This window comes from Anas platyrhynchos, chromosome 4 (genome assembly GCF_047663525.1).
Source record: "Anas platyrhynchos isolate ZD024472 breed Pekin duck chromosome 4, IASCAAS_PekinDuck_T2T, whole genome shotgun sequence".
Classification (NCBI taxonomy): domain Eukaryota; kingdom Metazoa; phylum Chordata; class Aves; order Anseriformes; family Anatidae; genus Anas; species Anas platyrhynchos.
This window is the reverse complement of record NC_092590.1, coordinates 37,413,505-37,435,470: the sequence shown is the minus strand read 5'-3', so window position 1 is coordinate 37,435,470 and position 21,966 is coordinate 37,413,505. Positions and strand designations below refer to the sequence as shown.

At 38.1% G+C, this 21,966-nt stretch overlaps 1 protein-coding gene across 1 annotated transcript in view; it reads left to right on the top strand.

Moving 5' to 3' along the window:
* Positions 1–592: 592 nt before the first annotated feature.
* Positions 593–21,966, top strand: part of EDNRA (endothelin receptor type A) — a 34,470-nt gene continuing 13,096 nt past the window's right edge. The window contains exons 1-3 of the mRNA XM_005014682.6: positions 593–853; positions 3,366–3,841; positions 16,383–16,510. Coding sequence (XP_005014739.1) covers positions 3,440–3,841; positions 16,383–16,510 — 530 coding nt within the window. The 5' untranslated portion in view covers positions 593–853; positions 3,366–3,439. The remainder of the gene's footprint in view (positions 854–3,365; positions 3,842–16,382; positions 16,511–21,966) is intronic.

Below are 21,966 nucleotides of genomic sequence, written 5' to 3'. Positions count from 1 at the left end.
TTGTTAGCATGAAGGGAACTTGAAACTGTTTCCACTACAAGCTTCACTTTCTGGTATATGAGTATATGAGAAAAGATTGTTAACTTTAACAGAACTTCCACTTTTTCTGAGTAACTTTTCTGTATCACTACCTTAGCAGAAGAAGGGTAATAAGAAACATATGAATGACAGAAAATGCTACAATTTTATTTTTGTACGTGCATTTTTGGTCTTGAAAAATAAAAGGTGTTACCGAGGTGTGTCCTGGACGGACCACAGCAAATGACACCCCGAGATGCAGAGTTTCTGAAACTCTTACACATCCAGTTGTACTGATCGTCGTGGAAACATAATCCTGACCGAGTCCGGGGAAAATGAAACGCAAAAGCTGTGTATTTAGTCGCGGGATATTTTTCCTTGCTCTGCTTGTGGCTGTTAAGTCGTCTGATTCAATCAGACACACAACCTTTGCGTGAACCCTACTAGCTGTCAGGAGGCAGCTGCAGCAGGGGATGGATTCCCAAAGGCTGTTGCCCTACCGAGCGCAGCGAAGTCGTTAGGCTCCGTTTCAGCGAGGAAACAGTTAAAGGGCTCAGCGTTCCCCCCGTGCCCGGGAGGCAGCCTTTGTGTTTAACGTTGGCAGGGGCTCCGCTCGGGCTGGAGGCTTGTTTTAATTGGGGGAGGGGGCAGAGAAGCGAGGACGCTCTGCCTTCTCCGCTCCGTCTCCCGCTACCGATTGAGCGGAGGTGGAGATTTCCATCCCACCCAGTCAGAGGCTCGGGGAAGACCATCCCAGGAAAAGCCGCTCGGCGGCAACTCCCGGGAGCAGCAGGCGCAGCATGAGCGCGGGGCCGGCGGCGGAGGCACGCCTGGGGTGAGTGCGCGGCGCCCCGTACCAGTGGCCCCGCTCCCAGCCCCGCAAAGGGCAGGGAACGGCGAGCGGCTGCTGCGGCCGCCCGGCTGCCGGCGGGGGCGAGGGAAGGGGGCAGACAGATAGAGAGCTTGGGCTCTCCGGTAGGAAACGCAGCTCGGCGTGGGAACCCTGTGGAAGAGCTCCGCAGGCTGCCCTGCCTCGCCGGGTCCGTGTCGGGGCCGATGTCCCGGCGGCGGGGAGCGGGGAGGCATCACCCCGGGGAGGCATCCCCGGTCATCAACCCATCAGTGCCCTGCTTGGGCTCCGCAGCAGTTTTTCGGGCACACCGGTCGCCGGTTACGTTTTGGCTCCTCTTTCCTACCGCTCTGCGGTGACCCGGGCAGGGGCTGTCCCCGGTTTGTCCCCGGGTTCTGCTCCCCTACAGCGGCCGCCCCCGGCCCGCGGGTCCCCTCCGCGCCTCGGGCACCCACAGCCCTGCAGGTAGGGCAGGCCGCCTGGGAGCTGTGTGCTCTGTGGCCCTATGGACACTTGGAGAATACGCCAAGCAAATGAAGGAGTTGTCAGGAATCCGTAGGAAAGTGGCCTTCCTTATAAATCATTTTTTTAAAAAAGACAGTTGTAGTTTTGCTTCTTATGGGAAAGTTTCTTCTGGGAGAGGGAAGAGATGGCAGCTGGCGATGCTGTTCCCAGCTTCGCATGCTGCATGCACCATTGCCATGCGACCAGTATGTTCAAATGAGGTGTGTATATTAAGTTTTCACAGGAAAACATCATTAAATAAGGAGGATACTAATACAGCAACCAAGCTGTGGGCTCAGTCCATAGCTGTATCACATTTACTTGGGCAAGTACAAACTTGGAAATGTCGTTTAAATCACTACTGATTCAGTTTTTCCATTTGTGAATTGGAGAACAGCAGTCATAGCAAATAATAAAAGTACTAATGCTTGCCTGAAAAGAGTTGCAGTAAAACATGCCTGTTATTTCTGATACGACTTAGAATCCTAAGGCAAAAGCACTGAGATCACGCTATTGCTAACTGCCCATTGTATCAGGCTTTTAGGTAAGAGGGATTTGCTGTCTAACTGATTAAACTTTAAAATCAAGTGCACAGGTACTCACAGCTGGTCAGATCACTATCTCAGATACACCAAGATAGAAGACCGTAAATTTGGATGACTGGTCTGTGAGAGATAGCACCCTACACAGCAGACAGGAATACTCAGACTAAACATTGCATACGCTGCTGTATAGAGACACACACACTTTAACAGATGACACACAACAGAAGTAGTAAATATTTATAGTGTGGCTGCATTCAGAACTACTATCAGCAAATTGTCTGCCACGTTCTTGTAAATTTTTGCTATAAACTCTGAATTAATAGGCCCATAGGGAATGAAATTAGGATTCATTTATTTAAAAGGATCCTCCCAATTGCTTCATGTGAGTCCCTAGAAATCAGAAAGTTATAAATACTAAACTTTCTACTCTTTTTTTGGCAACACTGTAGCATTTTGTCCTGCTTTGCAGATATGAGCCATGTATAAAATCTTTATCCTAAATTAGACCAAGGCTTCAAGGAATTGGACTTGAGAGTGTCCTCCTTGGCTTGTAACCTAGGGAAGTTTCGCTGGAGGTGCTACCTGCCCCCTGCCGCAGCGACCAGTAGCTCTGGGGCTGCACACTCCCAGTCACAGGGGTGGAATGCTACTGCCTCCTTTCCTATCTGGAAATGTCAGGAGTTATCACTTAGAATACTAAACCAACTAGTTTTTTATCTTTAAAAGAGCTTAATTTTTTTTATAGTCAACTTTGCCATGGATAAGGACTGCAACATGAGCAGCGCTTACATTATTCAGGAACCAAAGACTTATTTTTATTACAATAAATTGACATATGTGGTCAAATGTTTACCCTGAGACTATAAAAGTCTTCCTCATAATGTCCAGGGACTTTGAGTCCAGTCCAAAATTTGATTTGATATATATGTATTATCAGTCTTCATTTAAAATCCAGGTAATTATAAAGCCAGAGAAAAATAATATAAAGCATCATTGTTGCAATATATCAAAAACACTCAAAAATTGACAAATGTAGTACCTGTAATTATTAATGCAGTGTTACCTTACTTGTTAGAACATACTTTATTTTAGTTAAAATATCTTACAGCAGTCCCCAAGGCCTCCCTTTGCTGGTATACTTTTCTTGGAAGACTATATTCTAAAGCAGAACTTCATCTACCCCTTTGTGTTCTTTCATGCACAAGTTCTGTCTAAAGTTAAAGGATCCTGCAGGATCTCATCTCTGAGTTTTGTCAGAATTAATGGATGTGGGTAATCTAGATTTCAGAGTAGCACAATGATTACAAGCATGTGTTTATATATATTTGTTGTAGAAATTACATCCAAATAGCTTTCTTCCTAAGTGAGAAGCAGGATGTGTTACCCTGCTGGGTCTACTGATTCTGTTTCTTTTTTTGTTTGTTTTTCCTTATTGTTTTTCTCTGCAGGTGAAGAAGTGAGAAGTACCTCACTGAGATAGTGAAAAAAACTCTCACTGAATTTGCTCATTTGGGACTTCGGGATGGAAGCCTTATGTTTAAAAGTTTCTTTGCTGCTGCTGGTTTCGGGATTTGTCCTCAGTGACAGCTCTGACAGAGATGCTGCCAACCAGAGTGATCTGGGAAACAACCTTCCCACTTTCTCAGGGATTGACTCCAGCATGCTCCTCACCACCAGACGGCCCCTGGTAATCAACCAATCTGTCAAATGCTCCCAGCAGACTAAGATTGCTGAAACTTTTAAATACATTAACACGGTGGTATCTTGTGCTATTTTCATCGTTGGAATGGTTGGGAATGCAACTCTGCTGAGGATCATTTACCAGAACAAGTGTATGAGGAATGGCCCGAATGCACTGATAGCCAGTCTGGCACTAGGAGACCTTATCTATATTGTCATTGATATTCCTATCATTGTGTACAAGGTAGGATGCAACAACAATACATTTTACTTGTAATTTCCTTACAAATACACTTGTTCTCTGTGGTTACTTCTTTGTCTAAATAGTGCATTTTGTCAATGAACTGCTTTAAAAAAGTATATCACACTTTCACTCTGCAACCAAGTCCTTGCTCTCAGGTGTCACCTCCATAAAGGAAAAACAAAATCTTCCTTTAAAGATGATGTAGCTCCTAGCTCTTAACCAAACCATAGCCTTGGGTATTTCAAGGAACTTTTCATTTATTATAGCTACTATAGTTAGCAAAACAAATTGTGAGAATAGACTTTTTATAGACTGTTCCCCTTCTTGATAGGCATAAAGCATTATATAAAGCACAGTTGCTATTTTTGGAATATCCTCTCCTTACTTTATGTTTTTACAGAAAATACTCTCTGTGATCAGCGAGTTTTATGTTATGACTTTGTGGAGAGTGACTATGTCAGTTACACTGAGAGTTAAGGTTTTAATTTAACACTCATAAGTAGCAGATTTCCAAAATTATTCCAGGGTTAGTAAGGTTAATTATATCACAGAACATTTTTGAAATAACAAATTTCATCTGGATCTCTCAAAGCATTAAAAGGGTTCTCAGCAATTCTGTCCCAGTTTTAATTTGCTTAATCAAGCAAAAACTTAAAGTAAACATAGCTTTTTCTAATGCAATATATGTTTGTCAGTGTGACAAACTTGCATGATTCCAGGACAGGTTTGAGTGAACAGAACGGAGTCCTTTTTCAATATATCTGTCTCAAAGACGTTAACTTGTTTTAGAAAGTCTTCAAAGAATTTTGTAAGCTTCTATGTGTATCCTTGTGGATTATACACAAGTCCATAGCTGATAGGATATTATAATTTTTATTTCTTTTTTTTTTTTTCTTTCGTAAAAAACTTAAGGCATTGCTGACAGTAAATAAAACACTAAGGAGTATAATGAAAAACAAAACCAAAAAAAAACATTCCTCACGTTTTGGCCCTTAAAAATTCCAGAGACTTAACTTTTAATGGCATACCTTTAAAACAAAGCATATTAATGCATGACTTCATAATTATTAGTGTTGTCTGGTTTCAAAACAGATTTTTAAATTAAAGAAACAGTGAACTGAAAAGAAATATTTTGTATGTATATATTACAACCATTGGCATCATAACTTGACCTGCATTTTAATGCAGGCATTGACACAACAAGATCATCATAACTTGAATTCATTAACCAATTAAAAAAAAATATATATGTGCATATGTCATTTGTACAGAGGCATATAATCTATGGTAATGTGTAGTACCCGATTCTGATCTTACAGTAGTATAAATTACACATAAATCTTTTAACTTTAACTGGTTTTAACATAATATGAATTTGAAATTAGGAGATAGACTGTGAATAATAACACAGGTGATTTAATGGAAATGTAAAAGTAAAATATTTTGTATTATCAAGTTGATGCGTACATTAGCCTTTGCCTGGTTTGACATTCCCCTGTGTCTTTCATAGCTGTGTGATGCGTGGTGGGACATGGGACTGGAGTTCTGCATGTTTTCATTATCCTTAGTGAATTGTTTTCATTATCCTTACTGAACTACATCTCCCACAGTGCATTACTGTTTCCTCCCAGGGAAATTATCCCTATGTCTTTATGAATATTTGCTAGGGCAGTGTTCTTATTCCTGGTGGAATTTCTGAAAAGAAACTTCCCAGGAAAAATGGCCCATTTTTTTATCCAAACTAAGTTTGGGAAAGAACAAGTATTCTCACCACACAGTTTTTTCTTGCTTTTCAAGAGCTCTGCTGCTTCTTCACATTGAAAGAGGACTGGAAATATGGAATTAATTTTGCCTTTATTGTTTTTTTTTTTTTATATTCCCTTTATTGCTTTGAAATATATATTTTTTCCAATTAATCTTCTGACAATCTTTTGCCTTCCATAGGTTCATTGTTATATCTTATATGACAAACTGTGGTCCCGAATAGCTCCCTACAAACAAAATGACCATAGACTATAACAAAATATCTTCCTGGACTGCAGAGAAGTATTTGATAATGCTGATAATGCTAATTTGATAAGGCTGTGAATGAAACCACAGCCCCTTGACATCAACGTCTGTCAACTCCCACATGCAAGAAGGCAGAACTGAAAGATTGTCTTTTAGTACTTTTTGACAGCTTGAACCTAAAAAATTGTTTTCTTAGAAATTATCATATATAACCACCTTGCTGTATAAGGTTACCTGCATGTATTTCGAAACAGAGAAGCATCTGTAGCATTTATAATGGAATGGTTTTACTTATGCTAAAAATGAAGTTACTATTTGTAGTACATTTTTCATATAAACCATTCAGTAATATGTCTACTTACATTAGAAGCTGATTTTAAAGTCTGTTAGATGGTATTCCTGTTTATATCTCAAGGGATCCTAAAATCTGTGGCATCATTTAGCTCCCCTTTTGGAGTGACAATCTTAAAGATGGCCACTGGAAATATAACTATTTGAAAGTGGAAGTGACAGTATTTCAAGAAAAAAAAAGTTTCCTTTTTATTTTAAATCTTAATTTCTTAAGTATTTTATATACTTAGTTTTGAACTTTATTTTAAACATTCTTTTAGCTTTAGAATAAGCCTCATTTTGGGTCATATATTAATATCCTATATGAATAAGTGGTGTCAAACAAAACCTTATAGATTTGATCTTCATTTTGAGGAGGACAGAACAGCTCTAAAATCAGAATCAGAGTAAAGCAAGCATTGGTCTGCATGTTAAAAAAAAGAACACAATAGTATAGTATTAAGATAGCCACATCCTATACATCAAAACTTGTAATACTATGTAATTACACTGTAATATCAGAAATATGTATAATTGAAACATAAGGTAGCTTTAACTATTTCGAAATGACTCTCAGAAGAGAAGTAGTTAATGTTACTGAGATCCATATCAATTTCACAGATCTTAAAAAAGAGGAAGTTATAAGATTATAGTAATTGAAAATGTAAGGTCCCAGGAGGACTGAATCCATGATTAGGTTATGCATTTATACAATTAACAATGATGTGACATTGGGGAGAAAAAAAAATCATACAATTTATGTCGGATAAAGATATGGTCACAGGTGTTTGACATTTTTATCCTTTCTTCACTGTACAGTAGACTCAAAAATTCCCACTTACTTTCCTGAATTACTGTAATTATATGGTGGATTCCCCTTAGCAATTTGTTAAATGGATTGAGATGTTAGTAATACTCACTAGCCTTCTTTGAAGATATTCTGAATGTATTAAAGTCCCATCAGGCTTAATTACCTCTAGTATATTCACTTGTAGGATCAAATCAATATTAAAAATTGTAACAAATTGAGTTTTACAGGAAGGGTGCCAATTATAAATCCAGCCTTAATGGACTGAACAACTCGTTCTAAGACAATTTCATTTTAATCTCATTTATAACACCGAGACCCAAATAGTTTCCTCAACGTAAAACATACACATCTCAGCTATTCATGATGTGAAATAATGAAACCTTCATATCAGTAAGAATTACTTATTTTCGGTGAAAAGAAGACTAGGAAATATAATTCTAATGTTTCATGGTGCTGTAGAGGTAGGGCTAAGGCACTGAAAGAGACAGAGGTTTCATATCTCCTTTTCCAGAATCAGGTGGCAAAGCACATTACGGGAAGCTGCTGCATCACCCACATTACCCATTTGTAACAAATAGGTTAAGTTTGGACCCAATGCATGAAGGCTTCTTTAGAGGACTGCTTCCTATTAAAAAAAAAAAGTCACCTTTTTAAGGTTATACAGAGGCAGCAGCAGCAGCGTATCTGTAGCACTGCTGTCACCTTGGCTGTGCTAGAGCTCTGGCTGCTGCTATCACTGGCTAATCCCCGGCTGGAGCAACAGCAAGAACAGCTGCTCACCAGAGAAAAAAACTCTCCTGTTTCTGAAACAGAAAAAGTTTCCTGAGCTTGTAGAGCTAGAAACATTCCGGGCCCAGGCTCTCACTTTTGGAATGGCAAAGTTCAGCTTTAAAGATATTATTGGGAAGCCTTGAGCTGTCTCTGCTTCCATTTTAATGCAATTTCCAGAAAAATATTTAAATGAGTTCTGTTTATTGAAAAATGACCTACATAGGATTGATGTTAATTATATCACCTTACATCTTATTATTCTTAACTTCTTGAGTCATTATATTATTTAAAAAAAAAATAGATGAAGCAAATTAATTTTCTTTGAATGTGACTACCAAACTTTTCCCTAATTATTTTACCAATATAAAGTGAAAGACATCTACCAAGAATAAAAAGGTGTGAGTGTCCACTGCTCAAACAGCTCAACACAGTGGTGTTTTCATTAGTGGCCTAAGGTGGGTTTTTTTGGTGTTCATGTTTACATAGTTACAACAGCATCTAAATCTGAGTAGTCTACCTTGAACATTATAAAGCTAAATGTAGAAATCAGCAGGCAGTAAGCAAGCATTCCCAGCCATTTGCTCTTCCATAAAGGAAGAGTTAGCTGAGGCATTTCTAGTCATGAACATTTTTCAATGCCAGAGCAAATGTGCAAGTTTTAGACTCTCCCCCCCCCCCCCCCCCCTTCTAGATCACAATTTGGTGTATCTGATTGCCTTTACTGTCAGAATTAATAATATATATAAACAAGGTTGATAAAGAAATGCATCGGGAGTGATAATGTGGACTAATTGAGCAAGTGACACCCACAGTAGTTACACTTCTGTGCCAAAGGAATATAAGGCCAAGCCCACAGCACACACAAAGTTAAGTCTACTTAGAAGAGAAACCCACCTTTACAAACAAAATTCATCCCCTGTGCAGTGTGTCTCTCTCAATTAAGTATAAACACTAGTAGGAAACTCTGAGGCCACCAACCTAACAGTATTCCAGCTTTTGCTGAATGCTTGGCAGTGCTTCCACAAAGACGGTAGCCCGGTGTGCTGCAGAAATCAATAGTACTTGCTCAGAACATGAACTATGATTTGGGTGTATGTCCCCATGTAGCGACCATACATTAAAGAAATCTAGAGGTAGCACAGGTATTGATTGTCGTGTCCTGGAGGCACAAATCACCCAAAATGGAAGAGGGAAGGGGCAAGTGTTAGTATACCCGGAATCTGTTCTCTCCATTTGCAGACTACAGCTTCCTAGCAGAATGTGTATCATGCACTCCAAGGCAGGAGGTAAGGAAGGGTTTATGTTCTAGGGCTCCATTCAAGATCCACTCTGCCACTAAGTAATGGCTGTCCAGTACATAAATGGCCAACCCAGAGACTGTGGGAGAATATATATTCCTTTCAATGCACAGGCAGCTCCTCCCTCTTCTTCAGTTTCACATCTTGTGCCTGTCTTGCTGCTCTGTGGATCTGTAATACTGTACAGTACCTAGAGACTGTAGGTTTAATAGAATATTTTAGTATGCTCACTCTGGTCATTTTTCAATCAGCTGAATTTTACAGATAACAAAGAACCATTTTGACTGTGCATATCCAGGGTTTACCACTTTTGCTGTAATTTCATAGCAATACTGTCACCCTCTTTTAGCAACACAAAGAAGACAACACAGGTTGAAGAATAAGAAAAGCAATATTTTGTCCAGGGATTGAAAAAGTTCTTTTCAGCAGATCACCATGCACATAAACAGACCTTGCAGCTCATTTGCCTGAAAAAGAGCTGCACAGCTTGAAAAGTAGTCTACCTAAATGGGGGGAAAGTTAGCCATCACTGCAGAACAAGAAAAAAAAATTAATCCTACTTTGTAAACAACAAAAATACCACAGGGAGATGTCAGGAATGCTTGGCTGCTAAGTAGATTTTTGTAATAAATATAAACGTTTTAAAGAGAATGTAAAACTTAGGATTTATCGTTTTAGCTGTTAGTTGAGACAGAACATTCTGCTTCAAAATCAGGGCATTTGTTTCCTTACCTTTCAGGATCTCTTAAAGTATAATATATTTTCTCTTGTGTAAAAACTCTACAGTCCTTTCCCTAGCTGCCTAAGTGGGAGAAAATGACTGCCCATTTTACTCAGCAGGAAAAGATGAGTGGAAAAAGCTGTGATAGGGCAATTCAGAAGAAAAAATGTTTTTGATGGTACTCCCACATCCCCACATAACCTTTCTTCCTTCCAGAAAATAGACAGTCTGACTTCTATCCACTCAGACAGTGGAAAGAAGGCAGCTGTTGGCTGTAGCAAAACTAGGGATATATTTCCTGCAAAGAACAGCTGAAGAGATGCCACGTGCCTTCTGGAACGTGGCAGTATCATGATCCTAAGTATAAGCAAACTACTAAAGTCAGCAGGAGTCTGAACTATTAAGTCACCTTGATATACCCAGTGGTGGTCTTGTTCCCTTTTTACAGAGTCTTGCCCTGTTTGCTGTCTTCCTCTACTCAATGCCCTTCCCAAAGTTGAGGCTTTTCACTCCAGCAGTGGGAAGGGAAGGAATACTTCCAGACAGGCGCTTTTCTCTCTTCTTTCACCCTTGCAGCTTTCTGTGCCAGCAAAGTGGTGGAGCAGAGCTGAGTCATGCATGTGGGGTGAGCAACAGTCTGTGGGTCCCAAGAAAGAAATGGATGAGTATTGTCCTGCAATTCAGATCTCTTTAGGATGCAGGGTTTGCGGGAAGATGAGAAAGATTTGAAAGTATGGAGTGAATTCTTGTACTGTGAGGTTTCATGGGGACAGAATGATCCTGGTTGAGTCACTGAGTCAAAATACCACAATTAAAATGCAACAAGCGGGAGACTGAACCCACCCCTCCTTCTAACTGGTCTCACAGACTGGAGACAGGAGGAAAGCCTCAGTCACAATTACTGTCTTTTGTCACTTAATGCAGTCAAGTCAGTGGCACAGACCTTGGACACTTTTGTGTTCAGTCGGATTCCACCTGAATTCCAACCAAAAGAGCGGGTATCATATTTGGCCCATGCCTTGAAGCAGATGTACTTTGCAAGGACCTACATAAGTGTAGATGATAACTTAAGACACAGCTGCACTTACAAAGCTCAACATCTCCCACAGGAAACTTGCCTGAAAAAACAAAACCCCATGTGATCTGACAAAGAGTAATTTCTCTTGTCTTTCATTCTGTGCTATGTTGCAAGGCAACGAAATCACCCAGGAATACACCAATTTTGTAACTCCACAGTTAGCAGGCAACGGTAACTTATGCAACTAGAAGTTATATAAACAACCAGCAGTCTGCGGGTTTGGTCTCCATCACTGCACAGGATGAACAGAATAAAGAAGGTATTTCTGTTTGTCCTGCTGAAGACAGAGTTGAAACCCTAGCTGCCAGAGTGGTGCCACCAGAATCACTGAACACCTAAAGGCCATGAAACTCAGAGATGTATCCTGCATGGGGGCAAATATTACCTGTATGAAAAAGTTTCTGGGAAGCAGAGCTTGTGTGCCAGCGCAGCAATGGTTCCAAGAAGATACAGAAAGAAGAGGAAGGCTCTAGAGCACTAGCATGAGATAAGAGCAGGAAGAGGCAGGTACAATAAAACCTTTGCTTTCATCCTCAGTGCTATGTGGCAGGGAGAGACGACCTCCTAACAAGTAGCTATTGAACCAAAGCAGTTTTCACAGAGCAGCTCAGAGACATTTCCTATCCAGCACCCAACCCAGTCCATCTATTTTGGGCTGAGCTCCAGGGTCATCATCTGCCTGTAAACACACAGTATCAGCCTAGAAATAGATAAACACTGTGGATGCATACGAGCATGTACTGGTGAATGCTCGTGTGGTTAGATTATAACATTCTCTCTTTTAGACTATATATAAATTGCTTGAGATGCACAGTGGGACTTTATCTGTGTTTTGTACATCAGCTAGAATACTAATGGGGGTTAGAAAATAGCAGTGGCAGTAGAATAAAATCAACTGAGTGACATTTAAAAATCATTGCAAAGGAATGTTCTCAGCACTGCTGTCTTGTTTGTTCCAAGCTGCAGTCAGGGCAGAGAGGCCATATAAAGGAGCAGAGACCAGGGGATGCTCAAGGAAGCTGTAGCTTTCTAGTCACTTACTGTAGTTATTCAAGACTGACGGTAGAACCTTGAAATTTTGGTTTCTGATTTCAGTGTAAGAATATGCTGTTGGCTACACTCTTCTCGCTCACGAATTGCACCACAGCTGAACCTTATGAAATACACATTTGCAACTACACGTGGGAAAAAGTGTATTTCCTTTGCCACGTCTTATTTTGAGAGTGGGGTTGCAAAAGCAGAATCCATTTGACCAAGTCATGGAGAACTAGGATACAAGCTAGGATAATCAGCCTGATTCCTCCTATCCCTGGGGCTTGAGAGAAAACGTAATATGCTAGGATTTTATCCCCATTTTGTCTGGATGTTAAAAACATGCAAAAGCACTTGAAGAGCACAGACAGTAGTCCCAGTTCTTATCTTGAGCCTAAGTAAATCAGGACTAATTCAATTGAACTTCTGTGCCCACTTTTTCATACAAAATGAATGTGATATTTCCCTCTGAAGTTTCTGTATCCTGCTAGGGTAGAACAGAGGGCAATGGACTTGTTTTGATGTAAAATTAGTAAAACCACAGATGGGATAAGACTAAAAATATCTCCTGAAGAAAAAACTGGCACCTGATCCAAAGGGAAGTAATGAATGCATAGCTGAAGTAGAATGATAATGGAGTATACCCATGGAAATGTTTGCAAAGTTAATCTTAAAAATCAAATAACTTAATCCTGATCCTAGTGATTTTGATTAAAATCAACTTGAAAAGAATGTCTGATGATTTGGTACTGACGGTACTTCAATTAGTGGAAAAGTGTAAGAAACAAAAGGAATAGAATACTTTTCATCTTAAAAAAGGAGAGCTTCCTGGGGTGCAGGGAAGATGTGTACATGCTGAAACTGTGATAAAGCTTCCCTGTGAGAAGTAATGACTAAGTGAACCTTTTTCAAGTACAACACTTTTCTTTTTGAACCTTTTCTTTTTGAGCTTTGTAGTAAGAGTTTCACAGTCAGTACAAAGTGCTTGTTCATTTCTATTGCTGAGTATATGCTACAGTCACGGTCAGTGCACATAAGAGAAGAGGTGGCTGTCTTTCTCTTGCCTCTTAGAGTGTGAGTTGTAATAGTAAATCAGTTTTGGGGCTCTGCTTGGCACAGGCAATTGGTAAAAGACTGCTGAGGCCTCTTTACCTTGGCATTGCCACTTCTAATTTAGCCTTCACCCAGTGGTGCCTGCGAACTATTCCGATTTTACCCGAACCCAGACACCATATGATTACTGACTGTTGAGAATTTGAAGCTGATATTCCACATGGTGAGAATGGGTTGGAGAACCACCTTGGATTCAGACTGGCCTTTCTTTCTCCAACAGCTTTTACGCAGCCCCTGACATAAACCTCATGCAAGAGCTCTTGGCAAAAGGCAGAAATATGCCCTGAAACTTTTGTTATTATATAGCCAATCTATCCAGAAAATAATTTTGCTGGAGCTTTCAATGTATTTCATTCAGTTTGTATAGATAAAATCAAAGGAATTATCCAACAGCTTGCAGGCATAATTTCATTACCTTTATTACTGAAGCTACTGACAATAGTTAAATCACCAATTCTAGTGATCCACTAACTAGCCTCTGGCACAAGAGGGATTTGCTTACATTAGATATGATTGTCCTAAACTGGAATACCATTGCAAAGATGCTTGCATTCTGTCTGCTGGGGTCTTGATGGTAAGTAAGTTTCTTGGTTCTCCTTGAAGAAGAAAAGAATTCTCAGTATGCTAGAAAACATACAGCAAGAAACAGCAACAGAACAAGAGCAAATGGAACATTTATATTGTATCACTCTCAAATAGCGAGTAGACAGATTTGGATTGATCCTATGGCTTATTTTTAGAAATCTCATTTTAGTATTCAACTAAAGAGAAAAAATAATCAAGTAAAAATATACTGCCTAGTGGATAATGCCTTTCCTATCTAAATAGCAGTCATACATGTAAGTTTGGTTCATAGTTGACTGAAAGTTATGAATTGCTAAAATCTGTCCTGAAATACAAGTGATCAAATAACAATATGAATATGGTGCTAGAGAAACTTATACAGCATATTGTAGATAGCAGCTTCCAGGATTTAAGGCAGTATTTGGGGAAAAAAAAAAAAGAAAAAAAAAAAAAAGCACATGTACTTTGGCATTGTGGTGAATGGGTATAAAGAGATGTGAAAATGCAAATGAGGAGTGACTCTAAAGAGAAGTTCAATTACTAGAAACCTAGCTTTCAATGAGTATTAAATAGCTTGCTTCAGCAATAAACATCCTGTACTCTGCATCTGAATATTCTGAAAATCTCATGCTGTGAAAAAGCAGAAAGGTAATTCCTACCTTCAGTCAGATAAAGACGTATGTGAACTTTAACAGTAACATTTATATTATCAAAGGTTATGATTAATCTTATATTTCAATTTAAGAATAATTTAAATAGTGATAAAATGTTTATTTTGAATACTACAGTCCTGAGCTAGGACCAAAAGTTGTTGTTTTTTCTAATTCTGCAGACAGAATACACCCACTTTTACTAGACAACCATTTTCCAGACCCTAAGCTTCTACTGAAAAAATTTCCTTCTGTCTGCACAGATAACTTTCAAAATGCAAACTGACTGTAAGGAAAGAAATAAGGTCTGCCCAAGCATGAAAATGGCCTGAGAATAGATATGCAAGAAAGTGAACTCTGCAACCTACAGTCAAAATTCCTATTGATTTAATTATATTCTGAACTGTATAATCTTTGCTCAGTTTTAATTGCAAAAAGGTTACAAAATATGAGATTCATAGGTTTTGTACTTTGTTTTTGAAAGAGCCCAACTAATTTTTGCATGAAGAAAGCAATGGGGTCAGTCCCTGCGCATTTGTGTAGATAAGTGTGGTTCCTTGCTCTCTGTTTTCCATTTTGTGTTTTTGCCCACAGACAGCTAGAATCTGGCACATCACACATGCTGTATTTATTGGAAATGATAGCCTTGCCACCCGTTTATCACTATCTCATGCACTGGAAAATAAAACTGTTGTGATGTTACAATCTATTTCAGTTATATAACACTGAAAAAAGTTCTATATAAACCTTCCCAGGTCTGGATCTAAGTATCTTCAAAATTTCAGCAGAATTAGTTTTCAGAAGCTTTCAGAAGCTTGGGTTTGGATTCTAATTGCTACTCAATAGTGTACCATTTGCTATTGCCCTCTAAAGCAAACAAAAACATCTATAAACTGAAAGGGTACCATCAAACTATCCTGTGTTCCAGCCTTTGTTCAGTAACACTACATATACATGTAAATCAGATGATGAATGCACACGACTAATAATGAGTTAATCATCCAATAAGATAAACTATAATTACTTTGTATTGACTTGAAAAATTGGATCCCTGCCTATCTGGGATACAACATCCTCCAAGATGTTGACAAAGTTACATGTCTAGTTCAATGATTTTTTTTTTTCATTTTAAATCTAATGCTTCTTATTACATAGACACTTCAATAAAAGTTGGTAATAGCGTAAGAACTGTTGGGCTATGTCACACAAACTGCTCATCATACCTCTTATTCAGTATTCTACCCGTGACAAAGGCTCAGCAGCAGAGACTTAGGGGAGAAAATTTAAAAAAGGTAGAGCAAGAGTGACCTTCTCACCAAAAGGGGAAGGATATGTCAATTTTCAAAAGAACACGGTGACTGTAAGATCTCTTTCCTGAATGGAATTAGCCAAGTTAGAGCTCAGTGTGTATGGACTTAATATTTTTTTCCAATTACATTTACTTACATTGAATATAATCTGCCATTTTAACTACCCTAAGTCATTTGTATCCCGTATTTTGTTCAATACATTAACAGTTACACCTAGAAAGATTAATATTTACGCACTATTTTTTCACAATTATTCACAGGAATCAATGTTTTCGTATTTGTTTTGTTAATGCTTCCTTGGAAATACTGATCTAAACCCCAGCCGCTCATTCACATCTTTCCAAATGGATGCCTTTCTGTTGCGTGGTAGTACAGCCCACATGTATGAAGCTAGTCCTTTAGAACATAATATGGAACTAATTATGTGTGTACACTATCTTCTCCACACACTTAACAATCTGGCAGTGTCTACTGACATGGTGGTGTATTTACAATGACAAGAATCTACTTGCGTGCAAGCATGGGAATTTGGCTCTGAGGTATTTCATTATGAACTATGAATTACGCTTTGAATCCTTGGTTCTGGGCCATAGTAATCGCAACCATTTATGACAGGGCTGAGTTAGATTTTCACTATTTGGTATTGGTGGCTGAAGCACATCAATAGAAGATCCTTTAACAATGCAAGTGTAGAAGGTTAACACTTAAGTTTTCACCCTCTGTGCCTCTATGTTTGAAGTACGTAAATTTCGAGGTTACACTGATTGTGTCTAAGACAAGAAAGAATTGTGATTGTTACATACTTGCTAAGCTATTGTTTAAATATTCTGCTTGTTTTGTATCTTCTCTTTAGCTCCTGGCTCAGCAATGGCCTTTTGGAGATAGTGAATTTGGACAGTTTCTTTGCAAATTCCTCCCCTTTATACAGAAGGCATCAGTGGGAATCACAGTCCTTAATCTCTGTGCCCTTAGTGTGGACAGGTACAGTATATTCTACTCTTTTGATTGACACTGTTCTTTCCCTTGCAGTTTTCCTAATACTGGGAGTACTCAGTATGGTCTTCTTAGCAGACAGACTACAGTATAGACGTAACCTAAATTCTGCTTTTTGATATCCTGGCTATAACAAAGCACCACATCCGTAGCTCAAAGTATACCACGAAGCTACTAGACCTCATGCCTAGTGAATTAATTTCATAGCTTTTTAAAGGTATTTAAAAGGTTTATTAAAGCATTATCTCAATTTCTCTTACCAGACTAAATTTTATTGGGATTTGAGTCAGTATTCTTTTTTTTTTTCTTTCTTGTATGTGACATAATGTTTGCTTTGTATTTGAACAGGATCATAATCTTTAGTCGTAAAAATATTTTTTTTTTCAACTCAATGCCTATGGACTATAATTACGGAATTCATTTTAATAACTTATACAGCTAATTGAATTTTATTGAAAAACATGCTGGAAACCTGCTTTGATAGTTTGATGTTGATAGTTTGAAAATTAATAAAACTCTGCTAAAAGTGCTCAAGAAGATATATAAACATTATGGTAGGACAACAGCTAAAATGCTTTTGAACATTATTCTTTTACGCTTTTTTTTTTCTTCATGAATATTAGGCAAAAGCAGATGGAGAATTCACATACTTAAAGGTTCTTTATTTTTATTGGTCTTGGATATACTTGTTCATATTCTAGTCTAAGATTTCAGTAATTCTGATACAGAAATCGTTGATAAATAGAATGCAATATGCATATTAATATAGTGATGCAAATATAAATGAAACTTTAAAAATAATCTTAGTTTGGTTTTGTATGAAAAGTTGATGTGCAAGGTTTGCAATGGATGAGTAACTGAGATGTATCTATTCCTGAAATACAGTTCCTTATTGCATTGGTAACTCATTAGCTGAACTCATTAGCTCATTAGAAACAAACAAACAAACAAATAAACACAAGTGCTCTATTTCTTTTATGAGTCTGTGACTATAAACAGAATTCTATTGCTCAGACTGTATCTGTCCAACATAAAACACAATCCCATGGACTACTCTAAATCCTAGATCAAACACATATGAAACTTGCAGATTGTTCACTAAGTTCTCACCAATGAGTTTTCACTAGATTTAGTGAACATATGTTACATATGTTTTCATAAATTGGAAGTAACTCAGTTGAAGCTATCTTTTTATATATGCATGTTTGTTTTTCTTTGTTTTTGTGATTATTTTGTTGTTGTTTTTTGTTTATAAGCATTGGTTTGCTAATCTTTAAAATAAACAAATGCCATTCCCATTTGAGTATAAAACCTTGTATGGGACCATACTCAAACTACTTAATTTCCTCCTCCAAACTACATGCTTTGTCAAGGACATAGTTTTTATCACTCGGTGCTACTGTAGTAAATGACTGCAGAGAATGTGTGTTAGAAAACAGATAAATAGAGCCAGACTCTGATATTGGCTAACACATATTGAATCTCAGTTAAATTATCATTAAATCAGGATCTGACAACACCTTAGATAAATTAGGTCAGGCACAGGAGTGACAAGCATAATCATATTAGTAAAGAATTCTACATCAGCTAAAGGATATGTTTTAACATGAAAAATGAGTACATTTTTCTCAAAAACTTGTGTGCTGTCACAGCTGGACTATTTCTGGTCTACAGGCTAGCTATTTTTTCCTTAAAAATGCTCCTGAAAATGATCACATTTATAGTTAGTTAGTTAGAGAGCGTATATATGGGACTGCATTCTGCAAGGTAAAAATAGATGGAGGCGATCAGTGCAATGAATATAGAGCTCCAAAGCTTTGATAATTATTGACTCCTTAGCTCTCATTTGTAGACTACAGCCTTGCTTTAGAACCCAATGTTTGTTTTTTGTTACAGGGACTGATCCCTGTGTTAACTACACCTTACTGTGAAACACCACTCATTACTAGTGCCCCTTGCACAAAATGGCTTGCACTGACAGCGTATTAAGGTTTAACTGTGTGTTCCCAAAGGAACAATGCCCATTCACACATAGGGAGTGTTTCAAGAGGCTGAAAGAAAACACCAAACCAGTCATTCACCCTTCAGAGGAAGATCACATTTATTTCAGATGCCCCTCAGACGTTTTTAAACTCTGAATCATGATCATGATGAAAGTCTGACGCTTCTTCTAAACAGTCCCTGACTGTGACTAAGAGGAAGGATGTTTTCCTTCCTGAACTTTTACTTTTCCTTATGTCTCAGACATAACAGTTTTGATGAAGAGATGGTTTTTAAAAGTGCCGATGTCATTTCATAGGTATACACTCTCTTCTTGACCCTTCTGAATACCAAATTTCACAGGACAGTCATTTCAGGTTAGGTGCTTCCATCTGGACCAACTTGCAGTAAATGTATAAAACATCCAGGTTATAGCAGTAAAGCAAAGCAGTAAGAGCTTTATTATATTAACTGTTATTATATTATTAATGGCTCTTATTTTTAATGTAATTACTTTCAATTATCAATTTATTATATTGCTGTCAACACACTGCCAGCTGGCTTTAGAATGAAGAACTGCAGTGATCTGATCTCTCACAGCAAAGAGGAATAGATTGGTACCAGTAACAGTATAGGAACTGTTCTGCTGCTATCCTTTCCATTTTATAAAGGGCTAGCGGTACTTGCAGAACAGAAGTATGTTATACTAGTGGGTCACTTGAACAACTAATTTTAATGCGGTCAAAAGGAACAGGGAGGCAAAACCACCTACTCTGTAAAACAGCAGCAGGCATAGGGGAGGCACAGGCGTTCCCTGTGCAAAGTGCTCTAAGTGACCCCGCTGGAGCAGTGGGATTGAACTCGGTGATCTCCAGACGTCCCTCCCAACCTCAACCATTCTGGGATTCTGTGACTCATAGTCCACACACAAGCTATAAGCCAAGGTTTAATTTTCATATGCTCCTTGACTTCATTTCATAAGGCGCACAGTACATTTTCTTTTTTAATTGTGACTAGATACCACTATGGTAAAGTCCATCCAAATTGTTCGAAAAACTAATCTAGGCCGCAGCAAAAACCACAAGCTTACAGCATTAATGTGACCAATACTGAAAGGCTAATTAGAGTTCTGGAATTATTCCTTACCAAAGAATGATGAAATCATGGATAGGGTGTTGAAAAGCATCAGAAATGATTCAGTGACCTTACAGATCTCAGCAAATTGCTTCTCAAAAATAATGGCAAAAAAAACACTTAAACATTACATCCAAGTACTGAAACACAGACGATGTATCAGATATCCTTTAGGTCTTAGTTTTGCAAAGAAAATGTAATATTAACCCACTGATGAAAGTTGCAGCCAGATTCCGAATGAAAATAAGGTACACATGTTTAACAATGAGGGTAATTAACTACAACAAGACATCACCAGGGAAAGGTGAAGGTGTGCTGTTTTTTATGTTCTCAGATCAATACAAGATGTCCTTGTGGAAGACATGCTTTGAACCAGTTATAACTAGATAGGAGTGTAGTATTTAAATTTATGTATGTATACTTTATGATGTAATGATCCCTTGTCCTCAAATACTCTGCATACTTCAATACAAGTAGTAAGAGGGACTGCAGGGTCCATAAAAAGAAAGTTGGAATAAATAGCTAAGAATGAGAGAAAAGGGAAGAGGAGAAAACACAGAGGAGAGAGCAATTGAAGGGTACAGTATACTAAAGTTGACAGCACATACACGAGCAATAGAAAGTGGAAAAAAAATGGGGGGAGGGGGGGGGAGAAAGAGAGCCACAGCACTAAATAGAGAAAGGGAAATGATTTGGAAAAGAGCTGAATGTTTTAGAAAAGGTTGGAGAGAAAAAGAAAACAGAAACAGCAAATGAAAAGATAAAACATGCACATACACACAGATTTTAGTCTGAGGAATTAAATGTAATGTGTGATGCATCTATATTATTTCAGTTCCCTGGCAGCCATCCTATATTTTTTAAGTGTGAGGGAAATAAACCCTGCAGTATTTCCCATTCCTAATTATGGGAGGTCTGTGGCTAGACAAAGATCCTATATGTTACATAATTCACAGAACACCCACTTGAAAAATTTTACTACCACTATTTTTCAAATCACTCTTAGAGCAGTGAGTAGAGACAAAGTAATTGCAGGCTAATATGTATTCAGGAAATTTTGATCTAATTAGTGAACTTCCTATCCTTTAGGTGAAACCATTCATAATATTTTTCAGCCAGTAATTCTGCATCTGATGGTCATTTGAAATGTTAACTGAAAAAAAAAAATTGCCAATAAAATATATATAGAATCCAAATCCTTGCTGCTGTGCACACTGACCTTCTGTACAAAGCAGACATAACTTGAAGAGAAACAGGTATAAAAAAAATGCAAGAAAGGAAAGCATTAGATTCACAATTTCTAACCCATTTGTTGTCATCTAGATAGTTACACAGGTAACGCAACAAAAATTTATGTCTTACTTGAGAAATGTGTACTCTATAGTCTCCTGTTTAAGGACATCCTGCAGTCAAGGATGATGAGGTAGTACCCTGCACCTTGTGCAGCTGATTTTATTGATTGTAAAAGTTCCAGTTAGTAAACTTCCAATTGATTGGTATATTTCCAAAGTTCACCTGGTACAAATATCTGAGTATTTGTGTGAATATTCCTAGGAATATTCCATGTAGTAATTAAATCTAAAATCTGATATTTGGTAAAATGAAATATGAGAGGATCACAAAGCATTCAAAATTAAATCTGAATTTTAATACGAATAAATGTGTGGGAAGATCTGATGTTGAGCATTACTTTCTCAATTATTTCAGCATAGGTTGTTTCAGTGCTCTCAGAATTCCATTCTCATAGGCCTCCGCCCCATGAGTGAACTCTTGACTCCATCCTTTCTGAGATCCTTTGAAGATACGGATGTCTTCAGAAGATGTTTTCGTTTTTAATCTGCAAGTCCAAAATGTACTGCTTTGCTTTAGTACTTTCAAAATCTTTATACATACATTTCTGTTAAAATGGTGTACTAAGAACCTATCCCTAGTACACCCATGACTATGCAGTGTATGATACTGCTTTTTTATCAAGAGATATCAAAGCAAAGGTTTCTAGTTAGTTTGCTGCAAGCATGGTGGCATACAAGGCTCTGACACCTTCCAGTGTTGTTCTGTAATAACGCCTTCTGAAGTTTGTGTGAGGGGCTTAAGGCCTGATTTTGCATTCCTGCATCTTCCTTCTTCTAACATCGAAGCTACAGGGGATTTAATTCATGTGTTCCACCCTGTTAATATTAATGAGCACACTTCCAAACAAAAAAGGGGGCGTGATAGAGGGAATCAGAAGAAGTGCTACATGTGAATCCTTAATCTCAAATTAGTGTTTTGTTTAGAGGAGGGGTGTGGTTGCCTTTAAATAACTAATTTTTACAGACATCTGTAGCCTA